The sequence below is a fragment of the Schistocerca serialis genome, chromosome 4 (assembly GCF_023864345.2).
Source record: "Schistocerca serialis cubense isolate TAMUIC-IGC-003099 chromosome 4, iqSchSeri2.2, whole genome shotgun sequence".
Taxonomy (NCBI): Eukaryota; Metazoa; Arthropoda; class Insecta; order Orthoptera; family Acrididae; genus Schistocerca; species Schistocerca serialis.
Window position 1 is genome coordinate 51,481,259 of NC_064641.1, and position 16,738 is coordinate 51,497,996.

A 16,738-nucleotide genomic window follows, 5' to 3' on the forward strand; every position below is an offset into this window, starting at 1 on the left:
TGTTCTCTAGCAGACAGGCTTGTCTGCTACCATCAAGCATGCAACAAGAAATACATTTGCTCATTCGTCCTTTCACACAGAAGGGAAGGGGGATGACAGTATCTTATCATATACAGTATATAAAAGAAAGCGGATGTAGGTTCCGTATGAGACTGTGTGACATGAATTACATATAAACTGTGTTTTAAAGTGTAGTAGTGTGACAGATCGTTCTTGATTATGTGTAAAAGTAACACGTTCCATTGCTCAGTCTCCTCCCAGATAGTCAGAAACACCACAGTAAATTTAGAAGTGGAATGTATGCCGTAAATGACAACAGTTTTAAGAAATTAACATGAAAGGAATCCAACAGAGACCTTTCAACCTCTTCATGATGGAAGCCCAGCTGAGAGAAGGGCAAAGCTTCAGTACACTTGATGAGTGGAGCTGTGCTGCCTACAGGACAAGGTTCACAGTCCATTCGGCTCACCGATATAGGGTTTCAATATGAACAGCCTGCTGGTGGTGAATCGAAGGTGGCCCTTCACGACAGTTGATTAGATGTTGGTAGAGATTTCTTGGCGCTGTTTGTTGGTTGGAGATGTTTTCTACAAGGTGAGGTGCATGACACAATAGGCTTTCTGACGCTGGCCTTCATCACGAGTGTCCTGCTGATGAATTTCTGTTTGGGTTACTTCGTAATGGTGGCCCAGCTCTCAAGGGGACAAGTCTCGGATCCACCTGTTGAGTGGATCTGTACCGTTCGGCAGGACGAGGTGCGCGGCACGCTGGGCTCGCTGATGCAGGGCTTCATCACGGGCGGTCTGCTGGTGGAGTACTGCGTGGGGCCGTTCACGACGGCGGCGCAGCTGTCCATGGTGTCGGCGGCGACGCCCGTGCTCTTCCTGCTGGCCATGCTGGCTGCCGCCCCCGAGTCGCCGCTGTTCCTGCTGTCCCGCGGCCGCCGCGACCTCGCCGAGGAGGCGCTGATGCGGCTGCGTGGCCGGCCCGCCGCCGGTGTCAAGGCCGAACTCCAGAAAATGGAGGTGCATCGACCCTCTCACTGTCGCTTGCTTGTAGCCACATAGTACCGCACCTGTAGCGGTTAGACACACAAGACACAAACGGTGATAATCCTAGACGGCCGGCCGGGGTGGCCGAGCGGTTCTAGGCGCTACAGTCTGGAACCGCGCGACCGCTACGGTCGCAGGTTCGAATCCTGCCTCGGGCATGGATGTGTGTGATGTCCTTAGGTTAGTTAGGTTTAAGTAGTTCTAAGTTCTAGGGGACTGATGACCTCAGCAGTTAAGTCCCATAGTGCTCAGAGCCATTTGAACCATTTGAAATCCTAGACGTATTTACAATAGAACTACCTTGAAAACAAATGGACGGCATTTTGTTGGCACGTTGTTTCGAGGACGTTGCAAAAGTTTCCCTGGGAAGCCCTCAGACATCCTCCATATACACTCTTGTTCATAAATTAAGGATAATTGCAGAATGGTGTGCCACACAACGTGGCGCTACAGAAAACTTTCGCTAATAGCATAGGCACATAGGGAACACACACGATACAGATCTGTAAGTGCACGGTATTGGTGATCAGTTGAGAAAACCGTTCCGAAACACATCTGCTACAAAACTCCACTGTTTCCTGCGCATGTACCCCGACATCAATATGGGATCTGATCACCACAGGCTGCACAACGGGTTGGCATACTCTGGATCAGGTGGTCGATCAACTGCTGGGATATAGCCTCCCATTCATGCACCAGTGCCTGTCTGAGCTCCTGAAGTGTCGTAGGGGTTTGAAGACGTGCAGCGATACGTCGATCGAGAGCATCCCATACGTGCTCGATGGGGTTTAGGTCTGGAGAACAGGCAGGCCACTCCATTCGCCTGATATCTTCTGTTTCAAGGCCCAACGATGGCAGCCCGGTGGGGCCGTGCGTTATCATCCATCAGGAGGAAGGCGAGACCCACTGCACCCCTGAAAAGGCGGACATACTGGTGAAAATTGACGTCCCGATACACCTGACCCGTTACAGGTCCTCTGTCAAAGACACGCAGGGGTGTACGTGCACCAATCATAATCCCACCTCACACCATCACACCACGACCTCCGTACAGGTCCCTGTCAAGGACATTAAGGGGTTGGTATCTGGTTCCTGGTTCACGCCAGATGAAAACCTGGCAAGGATCACTGTTCAGACTATACCTGGACTCGTCTGTGAACATAACCTGGGACCACTGTTCCAATGACCATGTACTGTGTTCTTGACACTAGGCATTACGGGCTTTCCTGTTACCAGGGATTAGTGGAATGCACCTTGCAGGTCTTTGGGCGAATAAACCATATTTGTTCAGTCGTCTGGAGACAAGTGTTCCAGTGGCTGCAGTAAGGTCCCGAGCAAGGCTACCTGCAGTACTCTGTGACCGTCTGTGGGCACTGATGCTGAGATATCGGTCTTCTTGTGGTATTGTTCACTGTGGACGTCCCGTGCTGTATCGCCTGGATACGTTTCCTATCTGCTGTAATCGTTGCCATAATCTTGAGATCACACTTTCTGGCACACGGAGGGCCCGTGCTACGACCTGCTGTGTTTGACTAGCCTCCAATCGCTCTAGCATTCTACCCCTCATAATGTCATCAATATGTGTTCTTTGAGCCATCTTCAACACACAGTCACCAGTAGCACGTCTGAAAATGTCTGCACACTTATTCGCTGCACCGTACTCTGACACCAACACACCTCTGCGTGGACTGCTGCCAGCGCCACTGTGTGACGACTGCAAGTCAAATGCACGGCATGGTCATACCCTGAGGTGATTTAAACCCGCAAACCGCCCACAAGAGCGTTGTTTCACCATGTATCAGCATTATCCTTAATTTATGAGCATGAGTGTAGTTCTGATGTCTCCCCACCATGGTTTTCAAGTCCTGGAAAAAAGACATTAGTGGCCGTTGATTTGCTTCAAAAAATGGTTCAAATGGCTCTGAGCACTATGGGACTCAACTGCTGAGGTCATTAGTCCCCTAGAACTTAGAACTAGTTAAACCTAACTAACCTAAGAACATCACAAACATCCATGCCCGAGGCAGGATTCGAACCTGCGACCGTAGCGGTCTTGCGGTTCCAGACTGCAGCGCCTTTAACCGCACGGCCACTTCGGCCGGCGATTTGCTTCAGACGAGGAGGTGCACGCCTGGGTACAATCACGATTCTGTAGACCTCTGCAAACATTTTTCCATGCAGGCGCTGACCATCCTCTCACGTAGTGGGATAAATCTATTAACTGTTACGGCGAATACTTTTGAAATAATAAACAGTTTACTTACTTTTTCTCAGTCTTTGTCCTTTTCATTTAACTGCCCCGAATACATTTTCAAGAAGAGCACCTACACTATCGAAGACCGCATCTCACCCGTCAAAGTACCTGTGAAGTAGTGTGGACCGGTGATCTGAGTTACAAGAATTCCACACCACACATTAAAATACCAAATCCATTGACGATCGGCATTACGTACCCACTTAGAATTTTCAGTAATGCATATTATGACGGTTCACTGCACTATAATTTATGAGCGTGGATTCATCAGAGAAAATAACACTTCGCAAGGCACAGTGTCGGCATTCCTTAAGGATCAGCAACATGTCAACATGCACGATGCCTGTGTGTTCCTTGTTTATTCCATGTCAGTATCCGTGGCAGACTGAACCTCTTTTGTTTGTGCATTCCGATCTGCTTGTGTGCAGCAGTGTAAGGAAACATTCCACAAACCAACCGGCGATGAATGCAAACACCGCTTCGAGCAAGCTGTTCACACCGTGCCACCAACAACTTTACATCTCATCCATAGGTCATTTAGAGGGCGCATTTAGTTGTGTGTTCAGGATAATAGGCACTCGTTTGAGCAACTCACATACGCGAACATTGTGACACCTGAACGTCCTAAAACTTTGAACATTTGTAGTTCCCTAACGAAAATTGGCAGTAATTGGAAATAACAGATTTCTGCAGAGTTGGTTTGCATAAGTCAACTTCATAATAGAAAAAGAAGTTGCATCTACGAAATTATTATTCGTTGCTGTAATTTCCTGGAACACCACTCCACAGAAAAAGTAACGTTTCTTGAATTTAGCCCAAATACGCCTTTTATTTCTTATTTTATAAGTTACAGAGAAGAACATGTTATCTGAAGCACGCTGTGTGCAGGGCGTTAAAAAAACTATTCTATATTTTCAGAAGGGTAGTGTGGATGAAAACACAAAAATTTCCAGTACACATGAACTTAAAAATGCATAACTTAATACCAATGAGCACTTATTCATCTTCACTGCTGTGAAATACATCTCTTCAACTGCAAGACCTTCGCTATTAGAAACGACCTACAGAATACAGTAAACAAATGAGAACGCGTTTATCAGTCACTGTGAAACAGTAGAGCTTCTAATGCAATGTGCTTGCTATTAAAAACGTCCTGCAGTTGTGAGCCATCACTAAAGAAGGTGCTCAATATGGTGTCTATTCACAGTAAGTCATGCTTCCGTCGAACATGTTAGGAAATCGCGCACTCGCTGAAAAACTCCTGGTTGCTCATGAATGCGCTGATTCACACTGGCGATGCGTTCCTGTAATGTTTATATATCATTAATGGGGCTTGGATACACCAAAGATTTCAAGTGTCCCCACAACCAAAAATCCAAGGGATTAGGAACTAGGGGACGAGCTGCCCAATGTAGGGAATTACCCGACCAATGCACTGCTCATAAAATGTCTTTGCGAGATGTTCTCGGAACTGTGGAGAAAATGAGCTGATGCTCTATCATGCGTGAACTACATATGCAGCCATTGTTGCAATGGTACTTCCTATAGCAGGGTAGGCAAATCGTTCGATAGGAACTAAAGATACTAGTTAACCTGTTCGGCAGTATACAGGGTGGTCCATTGATAGTGACCGCGCCAAATATCTCACGAAATAAGCGTCAAACGAAACAACTACAAAGAACGAAACTTGTCTAGCTTGAAGGAGGAAACCAGATGGCGCTATGTTTGGCTCGCTAGATGGCGCTACCATAGGTCAAACGGATATCAACTGCGTTTTTTAAAATAGGAACCCCATTTTTTATTACGTATTCGTGTAGTACGTAAATAAATGTGAATGTTTTAGTTGGACCACTTTTTTCACTTTGTGATAGATGGCGCTGTAATAGTCACAAACATATGGCTCACAATTTTACACGAACAGTCGGTAACAGGTAGGTTTTTAAAATTAAAATACAGAACGTAGGTACGTTTGAACATTTTATTTCCGTAGTTCCAATGTGATACATGTACCTTTGTGAACTTATCATTTCTGAGAACGCATGCTGTTACAGCGTGATTACCTGTAAATACCACATTAATGGAACAAATGCTCAAAATGATGTCCGTCAACCTCAATGCATTTGGAAATACGCGTAACGACATTCCTCTCAACAGCGAGTAGTTCGCCTTCCGTAATGTTCGCACATCCATTGACAATGCGCTGACTCATGTTGTCACGCGTTGTCGGTGGATCACGATAGAAAATATCCTTCAACTTTTCCCAAAGAAAGAAATCCGGGGACGTCAGATCCGGTGAACGTGTGGGTCATGGTATGGTGCTTCGACGACCAATCCACCTGTTATGAAATATGCTATTCAATACTGCTTCAACCGCAAGCGAGCTATGTGCCGGACATCCATCATGTTGGAAGTACATCGCCATTCTGTCATGCAGTGAAACATCTTGTAGTAACATCAGTAGAACATTACGTAGGAAATCAGCATACATTGCACCATTTAGATTGCCATCGATAAAATGGGGGCCAATTATCCTTTCTCCCATAATGCCGCACCATACATTAACCCGCCAAGGTCGCTGATGTTCCACTTGTCGCAGTCATCGTGGATTTTCCGTTGCCCAGTGGTGCATATTATGCCGGTTTACGTTACCGCTGTTGGTGAATGACGCTTCGTCGCTAAATAGAACGCGTGCAAAAAATCTGTCATCGTCCCGCAATTTCTCTTGTGCCCAGTGGCAGAACTGTACACGACGTTCAAAGTTGTCGCCGTGCAATTCCTGGGGCATAGAAATATGGAACGGGTACAATCGATGTTGATATAGCATTCTCAACACCGACGTTTTTAAGATTCCCGATTCTCGCGCAATTTGTCTGCTACTGATGTGCGAATTAGCCGCGACAGCAGCTAAAACACCTACTTGGGCATCACCATTTGTTGCAGGTCGTGGTTGGCGTTTCACATGTGGCTGAATACTTCCTGTTTCCTTAAATAACGTAACTATCCGGCGAACGGTCCGGACTCTTGGATGATGTCGTCCAGAATACCGAGCAGCATACATAGGACACGCCCGTTGGGCATTTTGATCACAATAGCAATATATCAACACGATATCGACCTTTTCCGCAATTGGTAAACGGTCCATTTTAACACTGGTAATGTGTCACGAAGCAAATACCGTCCGCACTGGTGGAATGTTACGTGATACCACGTACTTGTACGTTTATGACTATTACGGCGCCATCTATCAAAAAGTGGTCCAACTAAAACATTCATATTTCTTTATGTACTACACGAATATGTAATAAAAACGGTGGTTCCTATTTAAAAAAAAAAAAACAGTTGATATCCGTTTGACCTATGGCAGCGCCATCAAGCGAGCCAACCATAGCGCCATCTGGTTTCCCCCTTCAAGCCAGACGAGTTCCGTTCTTAATAGTTTTTTCGTTTGATGCTTATTTCGTGAGATATTTGGCCCGGTCACTATCAAGGTCCTATTAGCCATGCGGAAGAAGAGATGTTTCTCACAGTAGCGAAGGTGAACAAATCCTGAAAGCTCTTAAGGGACGCATTTCAGAGCCAATGTTTACTAGAAAATTTTTTCTTGTTTTCGTCTATACTACCAACTCTCAAAATACGGAATGCTTTTTTTTTTTAACACCCTGTCTTCCGCTCTGAATTTAGGATTTTGTGTCTAACCGCTATCTGGGGGTGCCGGCATGCAATGTGGACAGAAGCTGTGGCTGTTGCGCAGGCGTGCCTGTCGCCGCCGCAGAGCGACGCTAGAGCTGGAGCTGGAAGCGGCGGCGGCACGTGGGCGCGGCGCTGGTGCAGCCGTGCGGCCGTACGCGCCATCTTGCTGTCGCTGGCCTTGGTCACCCTACAGCAGCTCACCGGCATCAACGCCGTGCTCTTCTTCGGCACGCACCTGCTCAACATGGCCGCCAGCGACAGCCCAATCTCCAGCGCACAGGTGATTCCGCCCTCCACGAGTGAAGTAAAGGCTGGGGTCACCCTGGGGAGTTCCAACAGGACCGTTGCTGCTATTGTTATCTACCAGCGGAAAAATTACACTATCGGAGCACAAAGACTGCGAATATTATTCTGGTTATTTAAAGGATTCTGACTGAAAAGTGGAATTCCAGCTGTCTCATTGGAAGGTGACACTCGTAATGTGATCGAAGATCGATCACGACTGGCTATTGGTCTGTAAACAAACTGGTGTGAGAAGACTAAAATGTCTCTTGCACTACAAAAATCGCTATACAGGGTGTTACAAAAAGGTACGGCCAAACATTCAGGAAACATTCCTCACACACAAAGAAAGAAAATATGTTTTGTTGACATGTGTCTGGAAACGCTTACTTTCCATTTTATTACTTCTCTTCAAATCACATTAATCATGGAATGGAAACACACAGCAACAGAACGTACCAGCGTGACTTCAAACACTTTGTTACAGGAAATGTTCAAAATGTCCTCCGTTAGCGAGGATCCATGCGTCCACCCTCCGTCGCATGGAATCCCTGATGCGCTGATGCAGCCCTGGAGAATGGCGATTGTATCACAGCCGTTCACAATACGAGCACGAAGCGTCTCTACATTTGGTACCGGGGTTGCGTAGACAAGAGCTTTCAAATGCCCCCATAAATGAAAGTCAAGAGGGTTGAGGTCAGGAGAGCGTGGAGGCCATGGAATTGGTCCACCTCTATCAATCCATCAGTCACCAAATCTGTTGTTGAGAAGCGTACGAGCACTTCGACTGAAATGTGCAGGAACTCCATCGTGCATGAACCACATGTTGTGTCGTACTTGTAAAGGCGCATGTTCTAGCAGCACAGGTAGAGTACCCCGTATGAAATCATGATAACGTGCTCCATTGAGCGAAGGTGGAAGAACATGGGGCCCAATCAAGACATCACCAACAATGCCTGCCCAAACGTTCACAGAAAATCTGTATTGATGACGTGATTGCACAATTGTGTGCGGATTCTCATCAGCCCACACATGCTGATTGTGAAAATTTACAATTTGATCACGTTGGAATGTAGCCTCATCCGTAAAGAGAACATTTGCACTGAAATGAGGATTGACACATTGTTGGATGAACCATTTGCAGAAGTGTACCCGTGGAGGCCAACCAGCTGCTGATAGTGCCTGCACACGCTGTACATGGTACGGAAACAACTGGTTCACCCGTAGCACTCTCCATACAGTGACGTGGTCAACGTTACTTTGTACAGCAGCAACTTCTCTGACGCTGACATTAGGATTAACGTCAACTGCACGAAGAATTGCCTCGTCCATTGCAGGTGTCCTCGTCGTTCTAGGTCTTCCCCAGTCGCGAGTCATAGGCTGGAATGTTCCGTGCTCCCTAAGACGCCGATCAATTGCTTCGAACGTCTTCCTGTCGGGACACCTTCGTTCTGGAAATCTGTCTCGATACAAACGTACCGCGCCACGGCTATTGCCCCGTGCTAATCCATACATCAAATGGCCATCTGCCAACTCCGCGTTTGTAAACATTGCACTGACTGCAAAACCACGTTCGTGATGAACACTAACCTCTTGATGCTACGTAATGACGTGCTTGATGCTATTACTGCAGACCAATGAGTCGCATGTCAACACAAGCACCGAAGTCAACATTACCTTCCTTCAATCGGGCCAACTGGCGGTGAATCGAGGAAGTACAGTACATACTGACGAAACTAAAATGAGCTGTAACATGGAAATTAAGCGTTTCCGGACACATGTCCACATAACATCTTTTCTTTATTTGTGTGTGAGGAATGTTTCCTGAAAGTTTGGCCGTACCCTTTTGTAACACCCTGTATATGCTCTTAAAAGGCAGGTTAAATAGGGACCCAATAGTCAGAATTAATGGCCAGGCAGTGTCGCGACAGAGATATGCCCGTTACTTATGGGTATATCTAGATGAGAATTGAAGTTTCATTCCGCATATTGAGCAAATAACGACAAAGTCCTTAGCTCTGTTCAATAAGATAATATCAATTGGACAAAGAAGATTCCATTTGCCGTCAAAAGCAATAAATATCTATCATAACAGTATATTGGCACCAATAGTAGGGCACGGATCCAGTGTGTGGGCCCACAGGTTAGCTCTGGTGCGGCCTGCCGCTGCTGTCAGGCGAATACAGAGGAACGTTCTGTTGAGATGCATTGGAGCATTCAACACAAGTCCAACAGATGCACTGATGGTAATCATAGGTCTATGTCCACTAGACCTGATAATAAGGCAGCACGCAGCCTTCTACTGGCTGCGCAAACAGAACATCGACAAGGTGCAAAATATAATGAGCAGTCCTCTGGTAAGCGTTAAAGCCATCCGAGAAATAATGCTTGACATTTGGCAGGACGAATCGGATGGGTCCAGTACGGGCCGTAGAGTCCACGGGTTTCTACCCACAGTAAGGGAAAGACTAAAGAACAAGATAATGAAGCCCTCGCAGGGCCTAGTTCACTTCCTCACAGGTCACGGTCCCTATCCCACGTACCTGCATAAAATAGGGAAAAGGCCAACACCGGAGTGTGACTGTGGTGCCCACGAAGGATCGCCAGAACACACAGTGTTTGAGTGTCCAATATACGAACAGGCTGTCTCAATTGAGAGACAGCTTCTGCAAACAAGGAATGTAAATGAAATATTGACAAATGGCGAATTATTCAGCAATTTCGCAAAATTGGTAAATAAAATCTCAAGGGAGGCCCAGCGAGCCTACCTTGGGAGAGGGTAAAAGCGCTTCAGATCTAATGCGCAATTGTAAATATGTAAATAATATGTTTCTTTAAGTCTTTGACTTGTAGTAGCTAGTAGTAGTAGTAGTAGTTAGCTCAGTATGGTGGTGGGGGGGAATAAAAGAGTAGTATAAATGGAGTGGTTTCTTCTAGTAGTAGCGGCCCGCCTCTACGTGGCTAGGGAGGGCAACTCTCTGGGAGGATTCCAGAGAGGCTAAGAGGCCGATCATTCACATGTAGCACAATGTTGCTTATTAAATAGATAGTGTGCATGCCTTAACAAACCACTTCTGTAGTACTAATAGCAGAGTTAGTTAGTCTTAATAGACCCACTCAAAAGTGTCAGACAGTGGGTTATGTATGTTTCATAAAATTGGGGAAAAAATTGTCTCATCCTACGAGGGTAATCCCAAAAGTAAGGTGTCCTATTTTTTTTATAAGTACAGAACTCTGTTGTGTGGCAGTTGGTCACACTGTTAACGAAGAGTGCTTCACGCGCTGTGTGTGAACATCTGCACGCCGCGCTGAGGCGCTCAGTCTTGGCTTGGCAGCCGTTGAGAATGGAGCTCCTATTGGATGTTACCGCCAAGTGCGAATTGCGCGCTGTTATTCGGTTTTTGAACGCAAAGGGCATTGCGCCGATTGAAATCCATCGCCAATTGACGGAAGTGTATCGTAAGTCGTGCATGGGCGTCAAAAATGTTCGTAAGTGGTGTAGAGAGTTTGAAGCTGGTCGGACCGAAATTCACGACGGACAAAGGAGCGGGAGACCGTCAATTTCTGAGGGGACAGTGTTGAAGGTTGAGCAAAGCATGCGTGAAGACCGACGGATCACCTTGTATGATCCCTGCACGTTGGTTCCCGAGGTTTTCCGAAGCCCTGCTCACAGAATTTTAACGGAAACATTGAATTAGCGGAAGGTGTGTGCAAGATGGGTGTCACGCATGTCGACTGAGGACCACAAGCGGCAACGAGTTGATGCTTCCCGCGCATTTCTTCACCGCCTTGCAACCGAACAGGACAACTTTCTGGACTCAATTGTCACGGGTGACGAAACCTGGGCATACCACTTTACACCTGAGACCAAGCAACAATCACGCCAGTGGCGGCATCCTTCTTCCCCAAAGCCGTGGAAATTCAAACAAACACAGTCTGCCGGTAAAGTCATGACAACCGTTTTTTGGGATCGGAAAGGGGTATTGTTGGTCGACTTTATGCCCACTGGGACTTCAATTAACGCTGACAGGTACTGTGAGACTCTGAAAAAACTCAAACAGGCAATTCAGAACCGGAGAAGAGGAATGTTGAGCAAGAGCGTACACATTCTCCATGACAACGTTCACCCACACATCGCTCGGCAAACCGCTGCTCTCCTGCAACAGTTTCAGTGGAGCATCATCACCCATCCACCCTATACTCCTGACTTGGCACCCAGTGACTATCACCTGTTCCCTAAGTTAAAAGAACATTTGGCCGGAAAGCGATTCAACTCTGACGACGAGGTGAAAGAAGAAGTTCATAACTTTCTGAACAGCATGGCGCCGAGCTGGTATGACATGGGCATACAAAAACTGCCACAGCGTCTACAAAAGCGCATCGACAGAAATGGTGATTATGTTGAAAAATAGCTAACTGTTCAAGCTTTATCCTGATGTAAACCACTGTAGAAATAAACAGGACTATGTACTTATAAAAAAATAGGAGACCTTGCTTTTGGGCCGGCCGAAGTGGCCGTGCGGTTAAAGGCGCTGCAGTCTGGAACCGCAAGACCGCTACGGTCGCAGGTTCGAATTCTGCCTCGGGCATGGATGTTTGTGATGTCCTTAGGTTAGTTAGGTTTAACTAGTTCTAAGTTCTAGGGGACTAATGACCTCAGCAGTTGAGTCCCATAGTGCTCAGAGCCATTATTTTGAACCTTGCTTTTGGGATTACCCTCGTACCTTCCTCAGAACCTTTAAAATTTTTCCCAAAAGTTTTGACGTGCGAATATATTCCCACTTTTTTTAACGTGCAATTCATCTCAAACTCCAACAAGCTCCCCTGACTATAGCTCACTCACACCCACTAGTCCATCATTGTAAGTTGCTCTTACCCATGCACTCCCAGTTGCCGTTTCTCACTCACTCATTCAGCCCTACTCATTGTCATTCTCTCTTTCTGTCTCTCTACCAGTATCTCGCATGTGACAGCAACAGTCTCCACCATCCTGCCCTACTGCTACAGTCTTCTCTCATTGTCACTGTCTCCCTCTTGCTCTCTCTTGCTGCTAGTATCTCATTCCTTCCTTCCTACTTCTGCTGTCTTTTCTCCCTGTCAGTATCTCTCTTTCTTCCTCATTGTTATTCCCATACACTGTGTCTTTCATTATCCTTCACTCTTTTTCTAGCACAGTTCTGTCACTGTCAATTATGTCTCACTGCCACCGTGTTCCCCTTTTTCTCTTACACTGCCATTGTCTCCTTCGCTGTTTCCTTGACACAACCACTGTCTACTATCTTCCAGAACTTATTACTTTTCTGTCTCTTTGCCGCTGCCATCATCTTCTTCTCTCCCAGCATAAAAATTGCAGATATGGTGGCATGCCAAAATTTTTGGGAACATTTTTGAAGGTGATGAGGAAGGTAGAATGCGCCAGCTGGTACCCCACTTTTCAATCAGAGTCTTTTACATAAACACGAACATATTCGCATTTTTTTGCTCTGATAGGAGCATTTTTCTGCTGGTTTCCTTCTTTTCCCTGCTGAGCAGGACGTGTAACTCATATGAAAGGAAACGTATTGGTCACAAAAATTTAGATATTCTACTTATATGGAACTGAAATAATGCAAAACTGTTTTATTCCTCAGACCGGATTTTACGAGCATAAAAATTTTGTATGTGCTTCAGTGCTACAACATGGGGTTCTCACATGATAACGGAGACACTTGACAGGAAATTTTTCCGTGTTACATAGCTTTATAAGCTACTTTTTCGCCTAACACTGTATTTTACGTTCGTATTGTACGTGGACAAGTATGTAAGGTTGAACCTCTTTATCTAGGACACGGATAAAGATGTGGAGGTTGTTTGAGATTAGTATCTTAAGAATACATTATAAAAGCTACAGCCGTTTGCTGTTCATAGCTGCCTCGTAATCTTGGGCTGGGTTTTGGTCCGCTGGTAACGGCGAAAATATAGTTAAAAAAAAAAAACATCTTTGTGGGGGTTTTCCGAGGAACCACCCAAGAACTAGTGGTGCCTTCATAAGTTCCATCAAGCTCACTGTAGACTACATCAAATGCACAGGGAACCAACCGATTTGCTCCATTTACCTAAGCAGGAGGAAGTACATAACATTCATAATTTGACTCTGTACTGTAGAATAGTAATACTTCTTCTGGGTATGCAAATGGTCCGTAGACCACTGTCTATCCAGAACACTTGACCCTACCGTTTTATCACCAGCACAACTCGAGGTATGAACATTGGAGAATGCCATTTCTGTACTCAGCGTTTTAGAACATATTAGGTCACATACTGTCGCATACATACCGATTACACGACGTAGAAACAAAAATTAGCTATTACCTTGAAAAAGTCGATTACAACCATGAAACTTTGTGATGCTGTCAGTCCAGTCTCTATACAGGGTGGGCCGTAAGTCAGTTGTCAAAGCTGCCTTTGGAGTAATAATACTAACCAAACGAAAATACAAATTTATTAACAACACAGAAATAGGTATAGAGTTCAGTAAATCTACAAAAGATGCTCAAAGTAGTTTCCACACCGTTCTGAGCAAACACTGCATCATTCCAACACCTATTTAGGAATTCTATCACAAATCTTCTAGGACTGCAGGTTTTTACAAATTATGAGTGGATTCGTTCATTCAAACGCTCGAATCACGAATCTCGCCAGAATGAATTTCATTTTGTAGTACACTTCAGACTGAAAAATCCAAGTCTGTGATATCTGGGGTCCGTGGTGGCCAATCAATAATACCTTGTCTGCCAATGCATTTATCAAAGATTTCATTCAGAAAGCCTCCCACAGTGGGTCTGTAATGTGGAGGTGCTCATCTTGTTACCATATCTACTTTTCCTTAACTACCTCCAGATGTTCAACAAATGGACTATTTTCAATTCTAACAACACTTTTTGAAGCTTACACTATCTGACCAAAAGTATCTGGACACCCCCAGAAACATATTTTTTCGTAATAGGTGCAGTGTGCTGCCACCTCCTGCCACGTACTCTATATCAGCGACCTCAGTAGTCATTAGACATCGTGAGAGAGCAGAATGGAGCGCTCCAGGGAACTCACGGACTTCGAACGTGGTCAGGTGATTGGGTGTCACTTACGTCATACGTCTGTACTTGAGATTTCCACACTCCTAAACATCCCTAGGTCCATTGTTTCCGATGTGATAGTGAAGTGGAAACGTGAAGGGACACATACAGCACAAAAGCTTACAGGCTGACCTCGTCTGCTGACTGACAGAGACTGCCGACAGTTGAAGGGGGTCGTAATGTGAAATAGGTAGACATCTATCTACACCATCAAACAGGAATTCCAAACTGCATCAGGATCCACTGCAAGCACTATGATATTTAGGCGGGAGATGAGAAAACTTCTATTTTGTGGTCGAGCGACTGCTCATAAGCCACACATCACGCTGGTAAATGCCCGACGATACCTCACTTGGTATAAGGAGAATAAACATTGGATGATTTAACAATGGAAAAAGGTTGAATGGAGTGACGAGTCACGGTACACAATGTGGCGATCCGATGGCAGGGTGTGGGTATGGCGAACGCCGGGTGAACGTCATCTGCCAGCGTGTGTAGTTGACAACAGTAAAATTCGCAGGCAGTAGTGTTATGGTGTGATCGTGTTTCACCCCATTTGTTTTGCGTGGCACTATCACAGCACAGACCTACATTGATGTTTTAAGCACCTTCTTGCATCCCACTGTTGAAGAGCGATTCGGGGATGGCGATTGCATCCTCAACACGATCGAGCACCTGTTCATAATACACAGCCTGTGATGGAGTGGTTACACGACAATAACATCCCTGTAACGGACTGGCCTGCACAGAGTCCTGATGTGAATCCTATAGAACACCTTTGGATGTTTTACGCCGACTTCGTGCATGGCGTCAGCGACTGACATCGATAACTCCCCTCAGTGCAGCACTCCTTGAAGAATTGGCTGCTATTCTCCAAGAAGCCTTCCTGCATCTGATCGAACGCATGCCTGCGAGAGTGTAAACTGTCATCAAGGCTAAGGGTGGGCCAGCTCCATACTGAATTCCAGCATTACCGATGGAGGGCGCCACGAACTTGTAATTCAGTTTCAGCCAGGTGTCCGGATACTTTCTATCACATAGTATATCTAGGTAGTTCATGGAATTGACAGTACCATTTAAAAAATTCCCACCACTGAAAATCGTTGCCAGTAGAGTTTAACTCTATTTCCATCGCCACATAGTGATTTGAGGAATCCCAGCACACACAGTTGTGTCTGTTCAATCTGCTATTCACCTTAAAAGTTGCTTCATCAAGCCGGAGAATGCTTTCATAAAATTTGGGATCGGCTTCTTGTTGGATTGTGCACAACTTGCAGAATTACATAGATCTACATTAGATCCTCAAGTAAAGAAGGTGTACATGGTCTCAAATTTAGCTTTGTGGGCTTATTCTAGCTTCTCCCTTATTCTTAGATGATTTTCTTTCAGGTTTTGTTGGTGACTGTGGAAACATTGCATGACTGTATAAATATTTTCTTCTGCAGTAACAGCCTTTGTTCTACCTGAGCGGAGAAGCTCCGTTACTGGCCCAGTCTCTATAAATTTATGAATACCTTTTCGAGAAGGAGGTTGGATGTTCCACAAACATCACTGTAATTATGATTATATTTCCATCAAGTTTGCAAGACAAATTCACGCTGTTCCTTAGTTAATGTTCTATTCATTGTTTCTAAGATAACGACAGACAACATTAACTTCAGATTGCTGGTGACAGCTGACTTATTGGTATGACTCACTAGTCAAATTCACAGCTGACTAACATTACGCTAGGCAAATAAATTCTTAGGATTTCTATAGTCTGATCAAACTTACTTGATAGTTGGTGCTTCACGTTTTGGAGGTGTGTTCCTCCAATCAGAGCGCTCAACGCCACGCCCAAACTGTTTGCCGTTGCCAAACTGCCACAACGAACAGTCAGTTCACTTGCAATTTCTCGTCTGGCCCTTTTTCTGGTTATGTTTGGTTCCTGAATCCTGGATCTGGCCCTTTTGTGTCGCATTTCGTCACACGTGATAAACACACCCAAAACAACACACACAAAAGGATGGCAACGAAATAGGGCACATTTCATACTCACCAATAGCCAAATGCTACTGGATTCTTTCGCACAAGACGCAATTTGGTTTCACATATTCAGTTGTTGTTATCACGGAAAATTAGAAGAGAGATAATACACTTAATATTGAATACACATATATTGGTCACTCATACATATAACAAAGAATGGCTGTTACAGATGTGGGCGCCAAAAGTTCACATAAGAACAACAAGTCCAAAGAAGGAAGGTGCCAAAGATAGGACACTCTGACCCGGAGACGCCCCAAGCCGCCCCCCCCCCCCACCCTCCAGTAGTGCAGAGCACGGTGGAGAGGAGGCTCACGAGATGA

The 16,738-nt window shown here is 45.5% G+C and overlaps 1 protein-coding gene across 1 annotated transcript in view; it reads left to right on the forward strand.

The window, feature by feature from the left end:
- The window catches only part of LOC126473738 (facilitated trehalose transporter Tret1-like), a 181,490-nt gene that overhangs the window by 139,047 nt on the left and 25,705 nt on the right, over positions 1-16,738 (forward strand). The window contains exons 4-5 of the mRNA XM_050100986.1: positions 750-1,025; positions 7,058-7,276. Coding sequence (XP_049956943.1) covers positions 750-1,025; positions 7,058-7,276 — 495 coding nt within the window. The remainder of the gene's footprint in view (positions 1-749; positions 1,026-7,057; positions 7,277-16,738) is intronic.